This window comes from Maniola jurtina, chromosome 16 (assembly GCF_905333055.1).
Source record: "Maniola jurtina chromosome 16, ilManJurt1.1, whole genome shotgun sequence".
In the NCBI taxonomy this organism is placed as follows: Eukaryota; Metazoa; Arthropoda; class Insecta; order Lepidoptera; family Nymphalidae; genus Maniola; species Maniola jurtina.
The window spans coordinates 2,060,369-2,086,723 of record NC_060044.1 but is presented as its reverse complement, the minus strand read 5'-3'; the positions used below and the strand labels follow the sequence as shown (position 1 = coordinate 2,086,723).

The 26,355-nt window shown below is 37.1% G+C and overlaps 3 protein-coding genes across 7 annotated transcripts in view; all 3 read left to right on the top strand.

Moving 5' to 3' along the window:
* Positions 1–1,791: 1,791 nt before the first annotated feature.
* Positions 1,792–7,904, top strand: LOC123872943. 2 transcript variants are annotated; one of them, XM_045917551.1, is made up of 5 exons: positions 1,792–2,021; positions 2,568–2,774; positions 3,428–3,563; positions 4,080–4,173; positions 5,875–6,087. In XM_045917551.1, the coding sequence occupies exons 1-4, from the start codon at positions 1,923–1,925 to the stop codon at positions 4,157–4,159; spliced, it is 522 nt and encodes a 173-aa protein (XP_045773507.1). In that variant the 5' UTR covers positions 1,792–1,922; the 3' UTR covers positions 4,160–4,173; positions 5,875–6,087. The 2 variants fall into 2 exon arrangements, with proteins under 2 accessions (XP_045773507.1, XP_045773506.1); XM_045917550.1 differs by lacking the exons at positions 1,792–2,021; positions 2,568–2,774; positions 3,428–3,563; positions 4,080–4,173 and adding exons at positions 4,796–5,200; positions 6,763–6,892; positions 7,745–7,904.
* Positions 7,905–8,549: 645 nt separating this feature from the next.
* On the top strand, positions 8,550–25,581 carry LOC123872942 (symplekin). 2 transcript variants are annotated; one of them, XM_045917547.1, is made up of 15 exons: positions 8,550–8,742; positions 8,830–9,023; positions 10,168–10,363; positions 11,091–11,278; positions 11,564–13,155; positions 14,555–14,794; positions 15,375–15,617; positions 16,132–16,238; positions 16,769–16,874; positions 16,951–16,983; positions 17,429–17,547; positions 18,330–18,473; positions 19,230–19,370; positions 19,851–19,917; positions 25,531–25,581. In XM_045917547.1, the coding sequence occupies exons 1-14, from the start codon at positions 8,695–8,697 to the stop codon at positions 19,902–19,904; spliced, it is 3,405 nt and encodes a 1,134-aa protein (XP_045773503.1). In that variant the 5' UTR covers positions 8,550–8,694; the 3' UTR covers positions 19,905–19,917; positions 25,531–25,581. The 2 variants fall into 2 exon arrangements, with proteins under 2 accessions (XP_045773503.1, XP_045773505.1); XM_045917549.1 differs by lacking the exon at positions 16,951–16,983.
* Positions 22,598–26,355, top strand: part of LOC123872945 — a 20,662-nt gene continuing 16,904 nt past the window's right edge. For all 3 annotated transcript variants that reach the window (XR_006797570.1, XM_045917556.1, XM_045917555.1), the window contains exons 1-3: positions 22,598–22,706; positions 24,792–24,873; positions 25,989–26,177. Coding sequence is in view for 2 of the 3 variants with exons in the window: in XM_045917556.1 (XP_045773512.1) it covers positions 24,799–24,873; positions 25,989–26,177 (264 nt within the window). In the remaining variant the exon portion in view is untranslated. The remainder of the gene's footprint in view (positions 22,707–24,791; positions 24,874–25,988; positions 26,178–26,355) is intronic.

Here is a 26,355-nt window from a genome sequence, read left to right as displayed (position 1 = left end):
TGCCAATCCGCACTGGGCCAGTTGCAGACTAAGGCCTAAACCCTTCTCATTCGGAGAGGAGAACCTTGGTCAGTAGTTGGCTGGCAATGGGTTTATCTTAGTAATAGTTACTTTAAACTCAGAACTTTACTTTCACGTTGTACTAATTGTGTATTTACTAAACACACAATATCAGTTCGGTCTCGGAAACCATTTGCGTCGTTCCTCGTATTGATATCTGTTATCACTGGATAGTGGGCAGCAAAAAACCGACGTCAACAAACAATATTATTGCAGTGATAATTACTTAACTATATTATGTAGTTAGTTATTAATGCGAAAACATTAACTAGCTATCACTAACCACATTATAAATGTGAAAGTGTGTTTGTTGGTTGCTTTATTAGCTGTTTGTCCTCCATCGATATCACGCCGCAACAGAACAACGGATCGGCGTGACTTTTTTACACGGATATACGAGTAGTAGGTCTAGGTACAGTTCTGAAGAGTGACATAGGTTACTTTTTATCCCGGAAAATCCATTTATGGGATTTTTGAAAACCTAAATCCACGGGGAAGCCGCGGGCATGATCAAATACTTAGTATACCTACCTGAGTATAAAAGGTGAAATTGACTGATTATACATTTATTTTCAACAGAGAACTCTGAGGCTTCAGGTTTCACGATGTTTTTCTTCACTAAGAATAAAATAAATAAACTAAAATAAATTGTATAAAAGTTAAAACGCACATCTCCGAAAAGTTAGGAGGGTGTGCGTGCAAAATAATACTGACAAAATAGTACTGAACTTAAATCCATGCGGATGAAGTCGGGAGATAAAATTTATCCATACATTACACAGACAGATAGACAAGTTCAGAGTCCAAACTGATCATCCAGACTGACGCATCGACCGACGTGATGCCATATCCGCTTCCGATGATTTCGCCGAAGCACAAATCAAAACTTGTGAACTTGTGAAGGATGATATTATTATGGTGCCTACGATATCTCTGACGTAGGCGCACTTTCTGTCCAAATTCCTGACTGATCTTTATACCAGTTCAAGCAACAATAGGCCTTATTGCTAAGGCCTAACCCACACAGCGATTTTTATCCGCGCGATTTATTTTCCGCGTACGTTTCACATGCGGTGAGCGCTATACAACTCCATACTGAACAAAATGTTCTTTTTTTATTATTTACAAGATGATGCCCGCGACTTCGTCTGCGTGGATTTTTTTTTAATCCTGTAGGAACTGTTTGATTTTCCAGGATAAAAAGTTGCCAATGTCAATTTCCGGAATGCAAGCTACCTCTGTACCAAATTTCACATAAATCGGTTAAACAGATGGGCTTTTAAGAATCCCGTGGAAACTCTTTGATTTTCCGGGATAAAAAGTAGCCTATTGTCCTTCCTTGGGATGTAAGCTAACTCTAAATCGGTTAAATTGTTGGACCGTGAAAAGGTAGCAGACAGACAGACAGACACACTTTTGCATTTATATTATTAGTATGGAGTATGGATTTTTGTTTTAATCCACTATAGGCAAGCGCTTGACCACAATCACACCTGATGGAAAGTGATGATACAAGTTCACACGAAAAATTGGTATTAATTGCGCGTGGTCCTACTGTTTAGCAACGCAAAGAAAATAATAGTTTACCTATTTATATTTATCCTTATTTCTTATGATTATCTATTCTTTGATTTGTAGAGACCATAAGACCATACCATAATGTAAGGATTGAAGAAGTTAATATTGACAAGTGATTGACTTTGACTTAAAAATACTTTGATATAGGTACAATCACACCTCACCTACTAAAACTTTGTTTATTATACGTTTATGAGTTTAGTAATGGTTTTTAATTAATCATAAATCTGTTTTTTTGATAATGTTTTGCCTATAACTAATTTTATAGATAAAAATCTATAAGGATGTGCGTGAATGTCGAAGTAATTTTGCCAATAGTAGAAAAATTTTTGCTGGCTTACCCCTTACGATGTGGTACCATTTTGATTTTTATTTGGACTTTGGTTAGTAATTAATAAGTAACTACCTATTTACATCTTTTAAAAACTTCATCATCATCATTATCAATCGATAGACGTCCACTGTGATTGAATGTGTAGTGCTCATAAGGTAAGGGATATGTACAACATCGCGAGACCATAGCGTGTGGATTGTGGACCTACAAAATACCTATGTGCAGCTGTGGACGTCTGTCGTTGACATATAAAATCAAATGCGAAAGTTTGTCTGTCTGTCTGCTGCATTTACACGGCTCAACCGCTGAACCGATTTCATGGAAGGTACAAAGTTAGCTTACATCCCGGGTACGGACAATGGCTACTTTTTATCCCGGAAAATTAAAGAGTTTCCACGGGATTCTTATAGGCCCATCCGTTTAACCGATTTATATGAAAGGTACAGAGCTACTCGTAGCTTGCGTCGCGGAAATTGACATAAGTAACTTTCATCCCGGAAAAGCAGAGTTCCCACGGGATTTTTAAAACCTAAATCCACACGGACGGAGCCCACGTGGGCATATGAATAATTATTTGAAAATATTCTATTTACAGTTTCGTACAATTTTCTGCATAGTTTTCATTACAACGGCCATTTTGGAAATATTGATCGGTGAAAAGTTTCCATTAGGCGCTTGGCTGGTCAAACGGAAACCGGCAGCTAACCATGTTTATTTGTTGTACTATACACAAGTTACCCTTTTGCTTTGCGAAGGTGTTTTATTGGTGTTTTTGGTTCATTTGGCGATTGGTATATCACGCGTAAGTAACATCCATTCCATACTAATATTATAAATGCGAAAGTGTGTCTGTTTGCTAGCTTTTCACGGTCCAACAGTTTAACCGATTTTGATGAAATTTGGTGGCTGGTTAGCTTACATCCTGGGGAAGGACATAGGCTACTTTTATCTTATCCCGGAAAATCAAATATTTCCCACAGAATTTTAAATGCCCATCCGTTTAACCGATTTGTATGGGTACAGAGGTAGCTTGCATCCCGGAAATTGATATAGGCAACTTTTATCCCTGATAATCAAAGAGTTCCCACGAGATTTTTATTAAACCTAAATCCACCCGGACGAAGTCAAGTAAGTCAAGAGACATCAGCCAGGCAAGCGCGCTCCATCTTAGGCAGCAGCGTCATTCATTCGTCACTTGCCGGCAGTCTGATTGCAGCCATGCGCTAGGTTATAATTTACAAAAAAAAATTAGATATATTCTTACCTACAAACCAAGTGATATCTCAAATTTTTTAAAAGGCACTTATGTCAAATTCTATATTATTTGAATATGGCGAAAGAAAACATCACGAGAAAACCTGCGTGCCTAAGAATTCTCCATTGTGTTCTGAAAGGTATACAACCTGCTAAGTGGTTCACAGGACAGTAAACGCGTAAACAGTTTAATATTTTCAGCGCGTACCAAGATTACTGAACCACTACCTGATTTGCCGTTTTTTTACCTGGCTCACAGAGGTGGCTTGCTTACTCGCTTTATGCTTCTTAAATGAGCTTCTTATTGGATGGTATTTGGGAATAATGTTCTTCGTTGGTGAGTACGCAGAAAATAGGAATATTATTGTTTTGAATACTATTAAAAACCGGCCAAGTGCGAGTCAGATTCGCGCACTGAGTGTTCCGTGCCAGCGAGTGACTGCGAGTGCCAGCGAGAGACTGCGAATGCCAGCGAGATACTGCGAGTGATTGCGTGTGAATGCGAGTGCCAGCGAGTGACTGTGACTGACTGCGAGTACGAGTGAGTGACTGCGAGTGCCAGCGGATGACTGTAAGTGACTGCAAGTGCCAGCGAGTGACTGCGAGTGTCTGCGAGTGCCAGTGAGTGACTGCGAGTGGTGGCGAGTGAGGGTGAGTAAAGGCGACTCCACAGCCCTATGCTTGGGTAGGGCGACCCCTAGGCGAGAGTCTGGGGGATTCTCCCGATATTTTAAACAGTCACCATAGTTTTGTAATCGCTTTCTAAACTACCTATGTTTTTTAGAAACTCTCTCAATGAAATCGGGGCTTTATATACTTAGTTATGATATATAAAATTATCCCATTTCTTTAGTTTTAGAGTTGTATTCATTCATCGTGGTCTACAGCTATTATGTCAAATTGCAAGAATCTGAAAAAATATTCATGGAATAACCATTTACTAAAGAGTAAGTACCTAACTAGCAATTTTATTATTCGAATTTCATGCCAGGTTATGGAGGTAAGTTGCAGAAAAGTGCAGAATACAAAGATAACATAATTCTTATACCTATAACTTTGCCATTTAATTTTTTTCCATAGGACTTGTAGTTTTGCCGGAAATCGAGATAAACTATTTATTACCCTTAAAACTCACCTCCTCCCTTTTCCCGAACTCGGATCGCCCGTATTTACAACAGCACCACAACAGCTGGAGTGGCGTTTTGCTTTCTTGTTGATTTGAAATCTCCTCTCACATCACACATTATTCAAACTCGGAAAAGTTTCAAAAAAATGATTATATTTTTTTCAAGCTTTTGCTTTACCGGTTGCTCGACCGGTGTTGATGAGGATTGTAAATTATATTATTGCATACGATAATATGTTCATAAGTGTTAAAATAAAACACAAAAATGCTCTTCCTGAAAAGTAGGCCTCTTGTAACAATGTTAATTTTATAATTTGTCGAAGAATTTTCGGAAGTAATAATGCAGTTTTTACCTCTTCAGTATTTGCACAGCCTGGTCAGTCAATATTTTTATCACTGCGCGCCTAATCTGATAAGAACGATAACGCCCAAATATCAAGTACAAATACATTACTAGTAAACCAAGTCCCTTTATTGATAGCCCTCTATTTTTACATGTTTTCTATTTTCACCGTTTTTTCCTAAGAAAAGGAAGGTTTATTAAATTTTTTTTTTAATTGATCTTTACTTACCTTAATAGTTAACTTTTTTTCTGAAAGTGTAAAGGTGTTTTATTATGGTGTGATCGTAATTTAAAACTGTACAAACGCTTATTTTTTTTTTGGCGAATTAATTTTAGGTTTTATTACAAGGCAGGTTAGATTTTTAGGCAGGGCAAATATATTTTATTGTGTAGTGTTGGAACTTTGTTTGAAATAATGATGGATATACGGTTGCCGAGACTGAAGAAGTGTTGTTGTTGTGTACCTCTGAGAGTTGGATCACTCGTGATTGGATATATTTCTATAGTAAGTTTTTAGTATTTTGATGTTGTTTTCAAAATATTTTAAGGAACTGTCAAAACAGCCACAAACGGTAGTTTGATTAAAAAATAATTGAGCCACAAGTGAAGTTATCACTTTTAAAAAAATCCATAGTGTAAACTGTTAGGTAAGGTTTGGTTTTCAAAGTTTATACATAGTATGCTAGTGGCTATTAGATATTAGAATAAAATATTAGAATTTAACTGTTTTTACCCGACTACGGCAAAGCCAAAAGGAAGGATTATGATTTTAGCAGTCTATCTATGTATGTATGAATGTAGGTTTGTATTTATGTGTGTTCCACCGTAGCACCTAAACTACTTGGCCGATTATTATGACATAGGCTACATTTTATACGAAAAAAATCGACCTGACGGATGTTAGGTACATCCAAAAAAGTGAGGGCTATTGTATCGAGAGGGATGTCATTCTTTCCAGGCACGGAAATTATTGCTAACTATATAAAGATCCATCTATACTACTAATAAAGTTGCAGTTTCTAAAATTTAACTAAAATTAATAGAATAGAATAGAATAGGTTTTTATTCAAATAAAATTTTACAAGTGCTTTTGAATCGTCAAATAATTTACCACTGGTTCGGAATGCCGTTCCTACCGAGAAGAACCAGCGAGAAATGATTTTTTTGTTCATCTTTCAGGTATTTTCCCTGCTCTCCATAAGTGCTGTATCGTTCTCTCTCTACAGAGTGATCGTATTCGTTTCAACTCACAAAAATGAACCAGTTCCGGATCACACGCCTGAAGAAATGACTAGAATCGCTCAGAGCCTTTATATTACACACGCATATCTTTTACTGGTGTATCTGTATTACCTAATAATAAGCTTACTACTCATAGTTGGCGTTCACATGGTGAGTTTCTCATTGAAAAACTAGGTTTTCTTACAATGCGATCCATTTTTAGGGTTCCGTACCTCAAAAGGAAAGAAGATTCCTTAAACGATCACTTCGTTGTCTGTCTGGCTGTCAATACAAGGGGGAACCAAAACACGAAACGCAAGTAACAATGTCTTAAAGCACTAATAGGCACATGGAAAAATCCGAAAACCATGTACCTATATTTTGTGGTTATTTCATAAAAAATTGAAATTGTTTATCGTTCAAAAAACCCCGTTACCCGTTTTCAAAATATTTGTCTGTCCAAGTAATCTTAAAAATGGCTGAAACAATTTTGATGATAATGATGGATTTTATAAGCAGCACAGCCTAAGCAGTAGGGAAATTTCAAGGGGATCTTTAAACATCTTAAATCTATACACGCGGACTAAGGCGTGAGAGAAAACTGATTTTGAGTAAAAAAAAAATTTCAAGAGTTGTTTTCCCTAGTATTTATTGAGAAGAAAAAAATGATGTTTTTAAAAAATAAAATGCTACACATTATGTATGACCAAGGTTTTAAGTTAGGTTTAAATTTTGAAGTTGTTTTAGAATTTTTCCACGTTTTATCTGTTACTATAGGTACTTATTTAAGGACCGCTTTTTAGAAAAAAGACGTCAGAAAATCACTTTCTTTTTTTTCTTTTTCAGAACAAATCAATTTACATGAAAACATACTATAACAGTGGGTTGTTCTTGCTTGTATTAGCACTGGCGACTGTGATCGTTTCCGCCGTATTTTTACACTTCATTGCGACGATCACTCTACTCAAGTGGTGTGGTAAGTTCATTAAAGACAACAAATTACCTAATAGTTTTTTTTTTTTTTTAAAGAATATTAGCCATGTTAAATGACTAATATTCCCCTTTCCTCTCCAACTAAGCGTCAGGCTTGTGCTAGGAGTAGGTACGACAATAGTGCAACGGGCAGGGTTTGAACCGTCGACCTTTCGGTTTTCAGTCCACTCCTCTACCGGTTGAGCTATCGAGGCTCTTAGTCACACAAGAGTTTTCATTTCATAAAATAATGATAGATAGATTCAAATGGATCATATTATGATTCATTTGAATCTATGCGGTTGCCTTCTATGTCGTAAAATAACAACCGGCCGTGGCTTTACTTCCATGGGAATAGGTATCGGAAAATCCGCCTTACCTGAATAATTATAAAAGCAATTTCTGTGCTTTTCAACTTTCTAAGAACAAAGGTTCGGGCTTGACGTTGATCGGATGGTGATGATATGAGTCAGAACTTTTATTTTTATTTTATTTGTTTCAGTTTGAACAATATCCTACCTACCTACACTTAGGTCTCATCCAATTCGTATTATTAAAATCTTATTACATTCTAATACATATTTTACCTACATTTACAATATGTACCTAGTTAGGTATAGATAAAGTAATAAAATTATAATATATCCTATAGTATTTCATGAATGACACCAAAATATATGAAACCTGAAACCGAACTACGTTACTGAACTGATACTGATATAAAAAATGAACTAAATCTTTTGTCATTGGATGAAGCAATCAATCAAGCTTGTGTGAAGTTACTTTAATTTCATACATATCGATTCTCCTTAATCAATATCGATCCGTGATAATTAATACGCAGATTTTTTTCCAGTGATTATTTTTTACTGTCTCCTGGTGGTACGCAGCGCATATTTAGAACTCGAAGAACAAAACAAACCGAGAGATTTTGAAATGCAAAACCTTTATATTCCTCATCGAGCACCGCTTTTATTGTAATTATTAAAATAATTATTTAATAAATTCATACTTTAACCGAGAGTTCCAAAATTCGTTTTACTTTATTACCTACTTTCATATTACTTTATATTTTGTTATAATTGTAAACGTAAAATCTTACACTATTATATTATGAAAGTTACCCGTTTCTACTGTAATATTAAAATCTTCTAGGTTAGTTATCTGAGTATAACCTGTAGACTTTGTTATATCTGTGAACGTTGTGTTGATTGACGTTTGTATGAAAGTAAAGTGTTTCTAGTTTTTGGGATTTCACCCTATTTTAGAGTAAAACGATTAATATTAGATACACTTATTTTTTGTTGACAGGAATTGAATTTAGTTACTTAATATATAATTCACTTAATAAACAATTTAGAGTAGTTTTGTGTAAAGTGAAACTTATGATGGTATTATTATATCTACCTACCTTACTTTTTTACCAATCTAATGTAAATTTTGTATTTTTTTAGATTTTAAAGATAGGTTCAAAAAGGCTAGAAAATAGCAGAATTAATACTGCGTTGCAGAATAATAAATAATTAGTTTTCTAGCTTAAATCAGGGGAGGCATTTCAATTATTTTGGGGTAATTTAGGGCGAATCCCTGTGGGAACTGGGTACAATTACAATCTTTACTGGAAACACACATTGGCACACTTGAGTTTGACATTTGACAGATGACATTTTCAAATAATATTTCTTTGCGTGATTCGTTACGTTTTAGCTTGGATTTTCCGTATTTTTTATAAAAAATGCATACTAATCTTTATTTAATTTCATGAATTTGTTGTCAATAATATTACAGTAGGTTATAAGAACAAAAATGGCAAGTAAACATCAGCAAGGATCTAATGTTACAGCGCAAAATCAGGTGTGTTCAGTCTACAAAACCTTGATAAATTATCGAAATATACTTATAAATTATTTCCACGGTGTTTCATTCCCCCTTCATTTTCAGTTAATACAATGGATAAACGAGGCTGGAATGTCCGAGGGCAAGAAAAAGGCGAATCTTTTGCGGAAAATTATCGAAGTTTTGTTACACCAAGTACCTACCATGGTACCAGTTTACATGGAAAACATCTTAAGTTTTGTCAGCGATAAGTCTCCTGAGGTTAAAAAACTGGTTGTTGGCTTCATTGAGGAGCTGAGGTAGGTGTAAATTTAGTACTTACAAAATAGTTCTGTAGGTACTATTTAGGTTAATGAGGGCCTTGTTACTGTGACTGACGGCTAGGTAAAAATTTAGGTACGTAGTACACGCAAGCAAGGAGTCCTTAAATAAAGTTTGCTCAGGGTTATCTCATACTGGTCAGAAACAAGATTTCTATCACAGAACAGCAAGAAACTGTGAACGTTATCACCCTTATGTGGTTGTCATCTAATCCACTTGTTATAAATATTATTGCTCAACATTTCTGATATAAAACAGTTAGGTGTAGAATGTTCTTCCAGTGTGAGTGTTTCCTCCCAAGTATAACTTAAATACCTTTAAGGCAAAAGTGAATAAGCATCTTCTTAGCAAGCATGCTCCAACTTAGCCCTCATTGTTTATATAAGCTGTTAAATTAAAGTCATTAGACTCCAGATCTTACACCCATGTCTATGATCTGCTGTTTTTAAGTAGCTTATGTTGTGTCTACTCAGTTATGCACAATAATATTGTGCACTAGCTGATGCCCGCAGCTTCGCCCGCGTGGATTGGTCAGATCCCCTGCAGCATCAGGATTGAGAAGTTGGACTCCAAATTTTTTATGAAACAATGTCGCAAAGTTCCTCTATCGATTAAAAAAGAAATGACGCAAATCGGTTCAGAAATCTCGGAGATTTCGGTGTACATTGGTAGAAAAACACAACTCCCTTTTTAAAAGTCGGTTAAAAAAGTAGCCTATATTATGCCCTGGTCAATCCTATACTTGCCTGTGAAAGTCCCGTCAAAATCGGTTCAGCCGTTCCAAAGATTAGCCTTTTCAAACAGACAGACAGACAGACAGACAGACAAAAATTTTAAAAACGTGTGATTCAGTTATGGTATCGTTCAAATAACCATATGAGCTTAATATGAGGTAGTTATTTCGAAATTACAGACAGACACTCCAATTTTATATATTAGTATAGATAACTGAGTAGGCTCTTGCGGTGTTGGAGCAGTGAGGGAGAGCTGACAGTTATCACTAGTCGAGAAATCACTGAGATGTTGTGATATGTCATCACACCCCTCCCACGCTGCTACAGTACAGTAAGAACCTACTTTGTAGAAACCACTAATAACCACAATCTATTTATTTTATCTTAGCAAATCACACCAAAACTGTCTACCTAAAATAATAACACAGCTGCAGCTGTTAGTGATAGATCCAATCATAGCTGTGCAGAAGAGGGCTATTCAAGCTGCAAGCTTAGTGTACAGGAATGTTCTGCTGTGGATCTACAAAGGCACAGCTGATGTATCTGACAAGCAATATGTGTGGGAACAGCTTGCTAAGTTAAAGGTGAGTCTCATCATTAATGACAACCGATAGACGTCTACTGCTAGACATAGAACTCTTATAGGGACTAGCCTCACAATCTTGTGTCACCTGATCCAGTGACTCCCTGCCTCGTTTGATGTCGTCTCTCCACCTAGTAGGAGCTCTTCCAACGCTGCACTTTCCAGTGTGAGGTCATCATTTTAGCATTCTTGGACCCCAACATCTATCGGTATTCCAAACTATGTGTTGGGGGCAATAGCCACTTCAGCATCACAATCGGTTGAGCTATGTCTGTTAAAGGTGAGCATAGCCTTATTCAAATGATAACAGCCTTGGTTTGATAGTCAATACCTCCTGCTGTAAACGCCTAGTGGTTAAAACGTCCGCCTCCGTTCTGCCGGTCCTTTGGTTACCTGAACAGATAAGTTGGTGGCACTGTACTTTGATTTTAAACCAAATATTTCACTGTCTATAGTTTTGCCATGATTTAAATTGTATGACATCTATTGAAAGTTTTGTTTTTACATTTTTTGGTTTAATATATTTAGAGTTTGTTAAACATTAAGGCCTTTAGGTTTATATTTTATACTTATATATTTTTAAGTGAATAATTTAAGCCATTTTTTCGTAGGTTTGCTATTTTAATTGAGCTTATAATGCAAGTTCTATCTATGGTACACTAACTGAAAATAAGCTGAAATGAAAAGACTAGTTTCTTTTTTCAAACTACAATGTGTATTTTTTTCAGCTCCTAATTTTAAATATGATTGATAGCGACAATGAAGGTATACGGACGTTTTCTATCAAGTTTCTTGAAGAGATGGTTGTGTTACAAAGTGCAGACCCTTCCAAAAATTCAGACGATGTCTTGAGTCTTGATCGTTTGCCAACCAATTTGCCTTTCCTCAAAAGAAAAGCTATGGAAGAGGAATCTGAGTAAATAGTTTAATTATTCTTTACTTTAGGTCACAGAGAAACTTAGTATCTTGAAATCAACACATATTGATAATTTTCAATTATACATATACATATTTATTTTCAAATACAATTTTTCTATTTTTTCACTTTTGTGTAACTGGAAATAATTATTGAAAAGCTTGAAAATATTGATTTTGTTATTCTTGTTAGTTTTTAAATAAGCGATATAGTTAATCTTGCATATTACTTAATTAATTTGAACAATATTTTGAGTTGTGTTTTAAATTGTAACAATCATTCCAGGCATATTTTTCAACTGCTCCTCAAATTTCACAACTCTCAACACATATCAAGCAATAACCTCATGGCTTGTATGACAACTTTGTGTATAATTGCCAAACTGAGGCCCAAGTATTTGCCAAACATCATCCAAGCATTGGGAGACCTCCACACAACATTACCACCAACTTTATCACAGTCCCAAGTGAATTCTGTTCGCAAACATTTGAAGATGCAACTGTTGATATTGGTCAAACATCCCGCTGCTGGTGACGTAATGCCTCAGCTCACTCAATTGCTCCTAGACATAGGAATGACTCCACAAGAAATAAATAAAGTATTACCTAAGGAAAGGAGGAATAAGCGTTTGGGGGAGATCAAGAATGGAGATACTCCAGCCAAAAGAGTTAGAATAGATTCACCTCAAAGCGCTCCGGGAAGTGACAGTAACAGTAATAGTCGAAGTGATTTCAACATTTTTGATGAAGACAGTAACCAAACTACTGTACCTCCTTTACCTACTTCACCAGTTTTAACAACTAAAGCCACAGCAACAGAAGACTCTATATTTGATGGATTGAACAACGTAGAAAACGTTGTTAACCTAGTAATGGCAACATTACTAAATAATTTACCAATCACCATGCCAGACTTTTTCATGACTGAATATAAACCCATACCTAATTCAGGAACAAAAGTTCAGAAGCGAAGTCTGGCGAAAATGATGCTTGCGTTAGTAAAAGATGAACAACCTCCGATGATCAGTACTGCCAATATCGTTCCACCAACATTTGATTCAGAAGCCAAAATACCTTTACTAAGAGATGATGACGAAAAATTAACGCTCAAAAACGCTGTAGCGAAACTCCAGGAATCAACCAAAGCTGATAAGCAAATGGAAAATGCTGTATCCAAACTCATGGAAGAAACGAGACAAGAACATCTGAAAGAAGAGGAAAGAAAGACTAAGGAAAAGGAGAAGTTAATTCCTCCACCAACACCGACAGTCCCAAAGTTAAAGCAAAAAGTCAAATTGCTCAAACTGCAGGAATTAACGCGTCCAATACCAAAAGAGATCAAAGAAAAGTTGATCTTACAAGCGGTTGAAAGAATTCTAAGAGCAGAGAAAGAGAGTATTATTGGTGGAGCTGCACAAATTCGCTCGAAATTTATTACGATCTTCGCATCGAGTTACACTCTCGAGATACGGGATTTGGTTCTCAACTACATATTGGAAGATCCGTTGAATAGGATGGACTTGGCATTATCGTGGCTGTATGAAGAGTATGCTTTCATGCAAGGTTTTAACCGGCATCCTGTAACTCTGCAGCCAAAACTACACGAGAAACACGACGAGAATTACAATCAATTGCTTTGTGCTTTAATTACCCAAGTTGCGGAACGGGGTGACCCGATAATGGAGGCTAGCAAGGATGTGTTGCTGAGGAAGATTTACTTAGAAGCGCCCGTGGTGACGGACGAGGCTGTTGAATATTTGAAGCATTTGGTCACGGAGGAGAAGTCTGCGTTCTTAGCTTTGGAAATGTTGGAAGAGTTGTGTATTATGAGACCGCCGAGGGCACATAAATATGTAGCCGCGTTGGTTTGCCATGTCTGTAAGTAGGTTTAAATTTATTGAAAATAAGCTTTTCCCCGCGATTTTGTTTGCGTGTCCTACAGGAAGCGAACTTTTTTTTACGCCATAATTTATATCACTCAAAGATAATCCATACTAATATTATAAATGCGAAAGTGTATCTGTCTGTTTGTCGATTTTAGGTACAGACATGGGATACATCCGGGGGAAAGGCAAGCATTTGACTTTTTATCCCGGAAAATCAAAGAGTTCCTATGGGATTTTAAAAAACCGAAATCCACGCGGGCGAAGCCGCGGGCATCCTCTAGTATAGCTATATATCATTAAAATAATTTTCACCTGCATTCATCATTGCTATTATCCCAATTGTTGGCTGGATTGATATTTTTGTTGCAACATGGTGCAAGCTATCTCTATGCCTTATGTCAAGGTCAGTTTATTGAATCGATCATAGGCACCTTTTCACGGGTGAAAAGGTTACAGACAGATACACATTTTCGCTTTTATAATATTACTAGCTTATTCCCGTGACTTCGTCCGCGTGGACTTCTCAAATTTCAAACCCTATGTACGTACCTCCTTACGGCTTGATTTGTCCAAAAACCCTTTCTTAGCGGATGTCTACGACATAATAGTTATCTGCATGGCAACTTTCAGTCCGATCCGTCCAGTAGTTATAGTATAGCTGTGCATTTTCCTTTAATATATTTAGTCAACGTCAAAATCATTTAGTCAAAGTTGGTACAACTGTACTCTTTTTGATGGTCGAAATTGTTTTTGTACGATATAGTGGTGATAATTAATTACGTAACTTAAAACTAAAGCTACGAGGGTTCCAAACGCGCCCAAGTCTGAGAAGAGCCCATAACAAACTCAGCCAGGTATCCTTTTTTTAAAATCACATAAACTTATTAGAGCTATCAAAGCGGATTGGCAAGAATAGAATAGAATAGAATAGAATAGATTTTTATTCAAATAAACTTTTGAACACAACACAAAGTGCTTTTGAATCGTCAAATAATTTACCACTGGTTCGGAATGCCGTTCCTACCGAGAAGAACCAGCAAGAAACTCGGCGGTTGCTCTTTTCAATTGTTCAATTTACAATAATATTATATACTATACAAGCAATTGCAGACCCGCGCATTGCTGGAGCGAGTCAAATCCATGCTTTTTTATCATTTACATAATCTTCGATTGTGTAATATGCTTTTGCCAGGAGCATACTATTAATGGATTTTTTAAACTTTGGTAAAGGCAAGTCTAATATTGACTGTGGAATTTTATTATAAAATATTACACTCATTCCCACAAATGACTTTCCCACTTTTCTGAGGTCAGTTTCAAGTCATTCCCAAGCTTTCGTATCATTTTAATAATCCTTTACATTATAAACTTAAATAGACTTTGATTTTCAGTGAGTGAAAACGAAGAGATCCGCGACATAGCGTTAAAAACATCGATAAAGATCTACAAGCGTAGCACGGACGCTACGAGGAAGGTCATAAACAAGCACGCTCTACTGTACCTCGGCTTCATCTCGCTGTCCACTCCGCCTCAGGAGCTGTTCGGCAACAGGCACGTGAACAGAATGTGGACGGACGAGCTGTATAAACTGTGCTTGAACCTCGTTCTAGCCCTGTTCCCTGAGAAAGAAGGTGAGGTCCTTTAGTATCCCAGCGAAAAGATTACTCCTTTTAGCACAAATTAAGTAAGTTAAGGTCTTATAAGTCATATAATATACAGTGTGTCTGGACATGAACTAGCTATATTTTAAACACTTATATAACAACTATTTTTAAGTACTTTACTCTAAACTTGGGCCCAATCCACTTCCTACCTGTGTGGCAGCCATTTTGGTTTTTTTGTTGAAATGTGTACGAAAAAAATCATATCTCTCAAAGTTTTGGACTTACTGAGATAAAAATGGGCTTATTCGAAGGGAAACAATACTGTCCTAGCGTCAACATTACAAAACAAACTGTTCACATTTCCATAACTTTTGAAAAAAATAAGAAAGTCGAAAAAATTATCGTAAAATAATGCAAATTCACAAATTATTGTAAATTACCTACTGCAAAAACACTTCCGACAACCCTTTTTATTATTTTTTACTACATCGAGAGATTTTGAGCTAAGCTACAATACAACATTTAATTTACAGCTGTATGTCTAATACTTTAAGAGTTATTGTTGTTCGAAGCTTTATTATAAAGCCTTGTATATTTTTTGTTGTAGAATTGATCGTAGAAATAGCGCGCGTTTACGGATGCGCGGACGCAGAAGCCAAACGTTGGGTGCTAAGACAGTTAGAAGGGCCGTTAAGGACCGTGCTCAACCAGCCCGTCCCCTCCGACCCTAACGACATCAACGACCCAAAACCCGGCCTGTTACGACCCGCTTTCGAAGCCTTACTGGATGAATGTCCGCGTGGCGCAGAAACTTTGCTGACCAAGCTGGTTCATATTCTGACGGAAAAAGGTTAGTTATAGTCATCAACCCATCGCCGGCTCACTACTAAGCACGGTTATGCGCTCAGAATGAGACAGATGTTTATGGTGCTGACGATAATTGTATGGCCTAAGTCAATCCATAAATTTTGAGACAGATTTAAGAGACATATTTGCTCTGTGACAACTGACATGCTGAAAATCAGGATTTAAATCTATTTTTTACATGACAGTTGACATTGACAGAGACCAAATATCCTTTCGCAATAGTCCTTTCTGAAAATGTATGCACTATAGTTTACAATTTACATCTTTGCTGTGAAGTTTGTGTTCCTGCATTTGAAATAGTTTTCAATGTCAAACTTGTACTACTAAGCAACGTTGATATTAACAAAAAATATACAATATTACATACAATATTTGATAATACAACTTGGCTATATTTAGGTTACTTATCGACAGATTACAGATGGGATTGAGTTATTTGCCTACTGAAATTTTTAAAATAAAAACTTGAAAATTTTAAATGAAACCTTATATTCCAGGTCCCCCAAGCCCAGAGCTGGTTTCACGGGTGCGTGAGTTGTACGCGACGCGCGTATCGGACGTGAGATTCCTCGTACCTATACTCAATGGACTCTCCAAAAAGGAAGTAAGTAAGACACCTAAAAATGTTCACTATAGGTTATTTGACAGCATGTAAAATATAGAAACTATTGATGGCATCTATATTGAATATCAATTTTGGGAAAAAACTATTTAGGCAGTCAATACGATAATGTTCAAGAGAAAATCGACAAAGAAAATGGTTTTTTGTCTACTTTAGTCACGTAAACGTCTGTTTGATGTGCCGAGTGGTTGATGACGTTAACTATTATTTATGTGTTATTATTATTAGTCAACGACCAAAGTTTACGAACAGATGACGTATGAGACGCCATATTGCCAGGAAAACGTTTTCGCAGGATATTCAGATAATATTTTTTGCTTTCGTTTTTTCTTGTAATTAAAGGTAAAATATTCATTTCCTATAGAGTCCTTAGACATCAGTGATTACAGTAGAACAGTTAAAAAAAATGTCAAATACTCTATTCTGACTGAACTAAGCCAGTATACATGATACGGAACCCTTCATGCGCGAGCTCGACTAGTACTTGACCTGTTTTCTTAAATTCGTTTCAGATATTCGCCGCCTTACCAAAATTGATAAAACTAAATCCACCTGTAGTGAAGGAAGTGTTCAACAAACTATTGGGACTTCAAAGTAATACTGACGAACAATGCCCAGGTAAATTTCAATTAGGTATTTCTTGTTTGTATTTAATTTACTATGAATTTTTTATCAGTCTTATTTTGCTTTAAAGAATTTTTCGTATTTTATATTCCAGATAGAGTTTGTAAGTACTATTTTAATTTTTTTCGTTTGGTTTTAAAATTACATGTTTTGTCGAAAACAAGTATGAAGTTTGCTAAAGTAAATGCCGACATTTATGGCAGTCGCGGCTATAAAACGTGGGAAAGGTGTAGATGATATTTCCCTCTCAGTCGCCCTCACAGGCCTTACGGGAGGTGTTAGTTTGCGCCACATACCTATCGATAACAATAACAATTGTATTAAAAATACTATCCAAAAATCATCAATAAAAATAATACCGCAATTATTGCCAGCAAAACCGTGCGGAAATATTAATATTCGCACTAGTGCGAGAACATAATGGCCGCCACATGTTTCGGAGCCGCCATGTTTATCGAGGTGTTTATAGTACCTTATTTAGTTAGTTACAAGTATTTATAAAGAACATTTGTATATAATGTATAATAAGTATTGAGTTTGTCTCACAGTCACACCGGAAGAGCTGCTGGTGGCTCTACACCTGATCGACCCGAGCAAGGCGGACCTCAAGTACATCATCAAGGCTACTGCACTGTGCTTCGCCGTCAAACACATCTATACACAGGACGTAAGTATCATCAAAACTACTGAACGACTTTTTTTTAATAAAAAATAGCGAGCAAACAAGCAGGTGGGTCACCTGGTGCTAAGTGATTACAGCCGCCCATGAACGTGTGCAGCACCAGAGGCACCGCCAATGCGTTGCCGGCCTTTTAGGAATTTGTTGGTCCGCCCCTTGAATAACCCTATGTTGTAATCTATTGGGGACACCGCCAATGGCAGTTCCACAGTTTGGATGTGCGTGGAAAAAAGGATGTGGCATAACGGGCGGTCGATGTGCACCAGGCACCCAAGTGGTGAGGTTGAAATTGCTTGCGGTGGCGTGCGGTGCGGTTGTAGAAAAAGGAGGATGGAATGAGGTCAAACAGCTCTTCAGAGTACTCCCCATTATAAAGGTGATAAGGTGATAAAACAAGCATAGAGAGCTTACTCTCTGTGGTGCTCGAAGCTTTCAACGAGCCAGTTAGTTTGGGATCGCCCACAAGTCGAACAGCCAGCCTTTCAATCAATCAGCCTGTTTGCGTCCACTGCTGGACATTGACCTTCTTAAGAGCGCGCCACCACTAACGATCCTCCGCCTTTCTCATCCACCCACTTGCCGCTATCCTCTTAAGGTCCTCAGTCGGTCGGAGGTCGTCCCACACTGCGCTTGCTGATACGCGGTCTCCACTCCAGAACACGTCTGCCCCAGCGGCCATCAGTTCTGCGGCAGACATGACCTGCACACTGCCACTTCAGCTGACTTAGTGAACCTTGTCAAGGTGTTTATATTATTGGTATTATTTGTAGGTGCTATCTGCCGTGCTGCAGAGGCTGGCCGAGGAGACGGAGATCCCGGTGCTGATGATGCGGTCCGTGCTGCAAGCGCTCACGCTGTACCCTGCCCTCGGACCTTTGGCGCTTAACATTCTACAACTGCTTATTGAGAGAGAGGTACTGTGTATTTTATGGTTGGGACATTGCATTACTCACATGTTGAATAATCTATTATTAAAGTCGACTTTTTTACCAGACTACGGCAAAGCTAAAAGAGAGGGTTATGATTTTAGCAGTCTATGTATGTACGACTTTGTATTAATGTGTGTTCCACCGTAGCGCCTAAACTACTGAGCCGATTTTGATGAATGAGGTGTTAATCGTCTCGTTATTATGGTTCGGGTGACATAGGCTTCGTTATATACGAAATAAATCGACCTAACTTATGTTACATCCAAAGAAGTGAGGGGACTCCAATATTTTTTTTTGCTATTGTATCATATCAAAATTCTGAGCTCATAAATATTAATATAGTACAATGTTAAAGTATACCGAGCGACAGAAAATAATTCGCGGGTAGTATAACTTTAAAAAAAGTCCATCAGATTTTTTTGATTAATTAGTTAGTTCTACTACTAGGCCAAGCCAAGTTTGCACCTCGCGTCGATTACGTCACACTGACGCTTTGGTACGGTATGCGAACCGTACTGACACGACATGACAACCGCGGGGAGGTGAGCGGGGAAGTGGGAGAGGCGCCGCATTCCAGTGAGGTGCAAACTTAGCTTGGCCGAGTAGTAGAACTAACTACTTTAGGCCTGTCACAGACAGAAGCGGCCTGCGGTGGCGGCCTGTTGTGTAGTATCGAAGTCTATAGAAATTCAAACTACTATTATTGTCTTCAAACTATTATTGTCTTCGTTCTGGACCCAGGTATGGAGCAACAAAGTGGCGTGGGAGGGGTGGGTGAAGTGCAGCGAGCGGCTCGGCACCAGCGCCGTGCCAGTGCTGGCAGCACTGCCGCCGCGCGCCTGCGCGCAGCTGCCGCCGCACCTCGCCGCGCTGTGCCCGCAGGTACTTGATTTCTTAATGCCAAACTCACTGAAATGGCAGCGTCTGACAGAGTGGTAGTCAATTTTTAGGGTTCCGTACCTCAAAAAGAAAAACGGAACCCTTATAGGATCACTTTGTTGATTGTCAGTCTGTCTGTCCGTCTGTCCGTCCGTCGTGTCTGTCAAGAAAATCTATAGGGTACTTCCCGTTGACCTAGAATCATGGGTAGGTAGGTATGTCTTATAGCACAAGTAAAGTAAAATTAAAACAATAAATCTGAAAACCGTGAATTTGTGGTTACATCATTAAAAAAAATTTAAATGTTTCAATTTTCAAAGTAAGATAACTATACCAAGTGGGGTATCATGGACATCTCGGCCGAGGCGAAGTCGTCCTCGGTTTCTCAAGTGATTTTAAAAAGACGAAGTGGCATTCTTTTATAAACGAACGAAAGACTATTCCAAATTCAAATTTATCATTTCAAATTTTTTCTATTTTCAGGCGCCATCATACACACAAAACGCTATGGAGCCCGTACCTCCGGGGATGGAATGATTTATTAATTATAATTACATATATTAATAATTAAACTATTATATATAATGAATTTATGAGGATATTATGTAATGTATTAAATAAATTCGAAACAAGAAAAAGAAATGTATTTTTAATTATAGGTATATTATTTTCAAACCCGCCCTGTCGGTGATTCACTACCTCAAGTGTTCAACAATGAATGAGAGCCACTGAGCTCATTTGACGTTTATTTTTAATCCATTGAAGGTTTTTACGAAAAACTATTTTAATATTACTCAGTGAAGCAACAATGTAGAGACAATCAATGTCAAATGGGTTTGGCAGCTATCATTTAGTGTGAATCATCCCTCTCAATTCCAAGACAAAAACCGTCATTTTTCATTTAAATCTGCTTATAGTCTGACGACTGATTGGTTGATGCTCGCTTCTTACTATTTATTGGCTACAATTAACCTATTATTGTAACAAGATTGCCCCCGTTTACCGTATTTTTGACATGACAGCAAACATGGCGAGAGCGTTCTCAAAATATATATTTTACAAAATGCATACGCATTATACTTAATATGAGCAAAAACGGTTAAACAGACAGACCGTGAAAAGCTAACAGACAGACACATTTTCGCATTATAATTATAGTTGACTAAATGATAATTTGTCCGCGTGGATATAGTTTTTAAAAATTCCCGTGGAAATTTTATTTTCCGGCCGAGTTTCCGGCCAAGTTTTCCGGCAAAAAAGTAAGCGTCCGACCCCGGAATGTAAGCTAACGCTACTTTTTATCAAAATCGCTTAAATTGTTAGACCGTGAAAAGCTAGCAGACAGACAGACAGACACTTTGGCATTTATAATATTAATTGATAAATTAATATACTATTATGTAAAATCGATATTCGATAGCACAGTAAATGTGGTTTGTAGTATGGATGTTCTATTAATATAGGCATGATAATTTACCGAGATAAAAGAAAATTAATTTATATTGTAATTTGTACCTAAATAGGCTAAAAGATTTATCGATTACATTAGATGCGACACACTCGCGTCCATCATTAAACTCTGTCATAAGGCCTGTAAGTGTGAGTGAGTGCGCAATATGCTCCGTTATACTCCCACGTTTCATTACCGTTTCATTACCACGGTTGTTAATGTTGATGATGATGACTAACATCTCTGCTTTGCTCCGCTTCAGTGGGCTGGCTTTCTAATCTCGTCCGGTTATATCAAAGTCTAAGTCAAAATCATTTATTCAAAATAGGTACTATTGTCATTGTGTGTTTGTCCGATTTGTTAGATTTGAAAGATGATATATAGTGTATAGTGGTGATAATTAATTACGTAAACTTAAAACTAAAGCTACGAGGGTTCCAAACGCGCCTAAGTCTGAGAAGAGCCCACAACAAACTCAGCCGGGTATTCTTTTTTTTTATTATCACCACTTTATGTTCATAAATAGCTTGACTTATACCTAATCAATAGTGACGTACCTAAACGGACATACCTAAAAGGCCGACTAATAGTTCCGATAGTTGTAAGAAGGGTTACCACCTGCCACTTCTTGGTTTACGGGTTACCAGCACCAAAAATACGGGTTTTAGATTTTTTTACGGGAGACAGTGTTTTTTTTTTATTTAAACAACTTTATTGGACAAAAATACAAAGACAATAATAAATGATACACTTATACAAATACAAAGGGTGACCTTATCACTAAAGTGATCTCTCCCAGGTAACCCGTAGTGTTTTACATACTTATAGTTAGATTTTTTAAATACTTAGAAAAAAACAACTTTCTAAAGGTCTTCATTTTGTAAAACAAATGTATAAAAATGTTTGCATGTTAACTTAAAATTACATTAAATTGTAATTCCGCCTTCACAGTATCAATATTGACTCAGTTTCGGCTACGCGGATATTAGTCCACGCATTGCCGCACAAATCAAATATTATTTCTTCTGGACAAAACGTTACTGGTTGACTTAGCCAACCGGCTGAATTTTAAAAATACGGCAGCATTATTTACCCCGTATTTTATTTTCGCAATTGGGTTTCGGTATTATCATGCCCTGAAATACGGGGCAACCCGTAAAATACGGGGCATCTGGCAACCCTAGTTGTAAGGTACTTCAACTTGAGATGTTTTCACTGAATAACGTTATCATTATTGTCCAGCTATAAAAATACGGTACCTTCCCTTTTCGCTGTATGCTAGGGACACCATAATTTTCCACTGTAGAAGGACAGTGGTATAGTACCCGGTAGGAAATATCACTTTTGTTGACTAACTGCAAAACTAACTTTGTAGATATTATAAAAAAGCTATGATAGAGCGTTAATTTTATTTTTTTCTGTAAACAAACAAACTATTCGTCTACTGACCATAATTATTTTAGATTTTTGATTGGTAAACTTCGGAGATAAGAGGGGAGGATATTTGATTCGGCATTTTGCACGAAAAACCAAAAATTATTGTACATAAAAATAATCAAAAACCTGTTTCAGAATGTACAGTTAAAGCCCTTTTATAGGATACCTCACTTGGTATAAAAAAATAAAAAAATGGTCACCCTGGTTGCCACTAGAAAACTGAATACAGACAATAATGCATCTCTTTCTAGATAAGCACACAAGTTATTAGTTGGAAAGGGACAGATAGAGCTATTAGTATCATCACGAAAGTGCATTATGTACCTACCCAATATATACTTATCAATACACAAATCAATTCTTGCATACCATTACATGCATTACAAAGAGAGGTAGTGAAAAGGTAGTGGTGAATATTTTGGACTAAAGTTTTTTTTACAAGAAAAATAAAGGTGAGTACCTACCTGCATTACTAACTAACTACTGTTTTCGTTAAATTTTTTATTAAAAAAAGTAAAACAAAAAAATAATGATGAAATCCGACTGCTAATGGCGCAACAGGTAGGGTATGTTGCAGGTTTGAATCCATCCACATTTTTTAATAATAATATGTAATAGGTAGGGTTGGGAAAAGACTGTTTTTCAATTAACTAAGTAAATTAAAAATCATCTTTGAATTTTGAACAGTGTTAAAATTTTTAAGCATTTTGTTTAAAGGTATTTATGTCTCTGATACTCTCTCTCTCTCTCTATGAATCGTATTTCTCATTGCTGAGGAGTGAGGTTGTAACCACTTTCTATTAATTTTAATGGTAAGAGTTTTTTTTCGATAATAGGTACCTAATGCGATGGGCTCCTTTACTATACTAGGTACGAGTATAATATATTTTGTTGTCTGTATGTCTTTCCGTCTGTCTGTCCGTCTGTCGGTCTGTCGTGTCTGTCAAGAAAACCTATAGGGTACTTCCCGTTGACCTAGAATCATGAAATTTGGCAGGTAGATAGATTTTATAAACACAAGTCAAGGAAAAAAATCCGAAATCTGTGAACTTGTGATTACACCACAAAAAAAAAGTTTGTGTTCCCGACCAAATGATAATTAATTTACTAAATCACATTGAGATGGCGCTGTCCGTTATTAACTTGCAAATATTTGTATACTGGTTTGAGGAATGGTGCGGAACCCTTTGTGTGCGAGTCCTCCTCGCACTTGACCGGTTTTTTTATAGGTACTTAGGCATCATTATTTATGTATTTATTTTTAGATAGGTAGATATCTTATTTATATTTCGTAGTACCTTAATTTATCTTACTTATGCTTAGAAAAAATCTATCTATCTATACATATAATAAAATTGTAGAAAAGTGGTGTCTGTACAATGGAAATATATAAAAAAAAAGTAGCAGGGGTTGTTATTATATCGATGCCGAACCCGAAATTGTAATTAATTTTTTTTTTGTCTGTTTGTCTGTTTGTCTGTGTGTTTGTGCACGCTAATCTCAGAAACGGCTTATTCGATTTAGATACGGTTTTCACTAATATATTGTAGTAAGCTTCACTTAGGATTTAGTGTTTATTTCATGTCAATCGGTTCATAAATAAAAAAGTTATGTCAATTTAAAGAATCACGGCGCCTCGCGCCTGAGCGTCCGTGGCTATATAAAGCGCGAAAAGTCACTATTCCACGCGAACGAAGTCGCGGGCACAGCTAGTAATGATATAAAATTACAAGAATATGATTGCACTGGATAAGTAGGTAGGTACATATACATAATGATTAGGATTGCATGTTGATGTAGGTATTGATTAGAGTAATAATTATTTTACAAATTACATATAATTATTATGTTAGAATTTAAATATAATAAAAATAATATCCTCAACTCATAAGAACTGACTTTATTCCATCGCTATACAATGCATGATAAACTTTAACTTTAATTCTAAACTACTAACTTCTTGAAAACATATTAATAAATTACAATCTTTTCTGCTTCGAATCAATATCAACCGCTTTTCTTGCCGCCATTTTCCCATCTCCCTAATGTCTTTTTCTTTTTTTTTTTTAATTCAACTTTAGGCAAAGGTTGAATCGCTAACAGATATAGGTACGTGCTCAGTAGCATAGTTAGTTAGGTAATCTAACTACTAATTATATTTTTTTTATACCAGTAGGAACCAATCTACCTATACCTAGCACTACTTATTATACTTACTGGTTCCCGCTACTTCTCGTGGATTTAGGTTTTGCAAATACCCTAGGGCCTACAGGGTTAGGTTTTGAAATTATATACATCCAGGAACCTAGGTAAATACAATTTTAATTCAAATAATCGTACAATACGGTGGAGATATTCTCGAATTACAAATTATTTTAGTATTACGTTTGTATGGGCAATTCATCCTTCGCTGGTGTCTATTTTTAACCGACTTCGAAAAAAGGAGGAGGTTCTCAATTCGTCGGAATCTTTTTTTTATAAATGTTTATTGTGTTTAATATGTGTTGGATCAGCAAATAAATCTTATTATATTACAGATCAATCATGATTGAATTTAGTAATTGCTGCTTCTGCGTGCCTCTGAGGACTGGCTGCCTCATCCTCGGCTACCTACAGCTGGTAATTTTTTTATATTCTCTATACGATGATAGCTTAGTGGTTAAGATGTCGGCCTTCTATTTGGAAGGTCGAGGGTTCGATCCTGGACACGCACCTTATTTTCGGAGTTAGATGTTTTTTAAGCAATTAAATGATAAAGAACACTTGCTTTAACGGTGAAGGAAAACGCTGCGTCGCGGTCGTGAGGAAACTTACATGCCTGGAAGTTCGCCATAATGTTTTTAAAGGTATGTCAAGTCTGCCAATCTGCCATTAATAGTAATATTGTTATCATATGATATGATTTATATCCTTACTCTGTGCCCGTCCTTAGTAGTGGGCCGATGATGGTTTGATAATTCCATTCCATCAGTCTGTATGCGTCCACTGCTGGGCATAGGCCTTTCCAAGAGCGCGCCATCAAACACGGTCCTCTGCCTTCCTCATCCAACCGCTCCACGCCACCTTCTTCAGGTCATCGGTCCAGCGGGCTGGAGGTCGTCTCACACTGCGCTTAAAATCCGGAATAAGGAAATTCGCAGAAGAACAAAAGCGACCGAAATAGCTCATAGGATTAGCAAGCTGAAGTGGCAGACCATGTCTGTCGCAGAACCGACGGCCGACGTGTTCTGGAGTGATATCCATACTATACGAAAGTGTTATTTAATAATTATTATTATAAACTAGCTGATGCCCGCGACTTCGTTCGCGCGGATGTAGTTTTTTAAAAATCCCGTGGGAACTCTTTGATTTTCCGGGATAAAAAGTGCCATGTGCTAATCCAGAGTATATAATCTATCTCCATTCTAAATTTTAGCCCAATCCGTCCAGTAGTTTTAGCATGAAGGAGTAACAAACATACACACACACACACATACACACACACACACACAAACACATACAAACTTTCGCCTTTATAATATTAGTGTGATGCGAAAGTGTATCTGTCTGTCTGTCTGCTAGGTTTTCACGGTCCAACCACTGAACCGATTTTAATGAAATTTGGTAAAGACTTGGGATACAAGGACATAGGCTACTTTTATCCCGGAAAATGAAAGAGTTCCTACGGGATTTAAAAAACCAGAAATCCACGCAGGCGAAACCGCGGGCTTTCTCTAGTAACATATATTTTACAGATAGCGTCCATAATCCTCGCGATAATTTCCATCGTGACTCTGGTGGCGGTGGGCGCTGTGGTGGCGACTGCGGACGCGCCTGTCAACGAGAGTGCCGTGGCGGCGCTCGTCTCAGTCTACGTCATCATTCTCATACTGGTCACCGTCCTACTCACCTTCTCTATACTCCTGGTTGTTGGAATACACAAGGTACCTAATCACGGGGTTTTTACCCGACTTCAGCAAAGTAAAAAGGAAGGGTTATGATTTTAACAGTTATGTGTTTACTTTTTTATGGTTCCGTGGTCAACAAGGATACTTTTTAAATATGCACGTGGAAGGAAAAAAGAGGAAAGGACGATCAAAGAGAAGGTGGATAGATTGCGTG

Bases quoted from the DNA above. Each gene is read 5' to 3' on its own strand.
- LOC123872942 (XM_045917547.1), top strand. From the start codon at position 8,695: ATGGCAAGTAAACATCAGCAAGGATCTAATGTTACAGCGCAAAATCAG. The intron at 13,156-14,554 runs GTAAGTAGGTTT...TTTGATTTTCAG, and splicing joins CGCGTTGGTTTGCCATGTCT to TGAGTGAAAACGAAGAGATC. The intron at 15,618-16,131 runs GTTAGTTATAGT...CTTATATTCCAG, and splicing joins TCATATTCTGACGGAAAAAG to GTCCCCCAAGCCCAGAGCTG.
- LOC123872943 (XM_045917550.1), top strand. From the start codon at position 5,111: ATGATGGATATACGGTTGCCGAGACTGAAGAAGTGTTGTTGTTGTGTA. The intron at 5,201-5,874 runs GTAAGTTTTTAG...TTCATCTTTCAG, and splicing joins TGATTGGATATATTTCTATA to GTATTTTCCCTGCTCTCCAT. The intron at 6,893-7,744 runs GTAAGTTCATTA...ATTTTTTTCCAG, and splicing joins CACTCTACTCAAGTGGTGTG to TGATTATTTTTTACTGTCTC.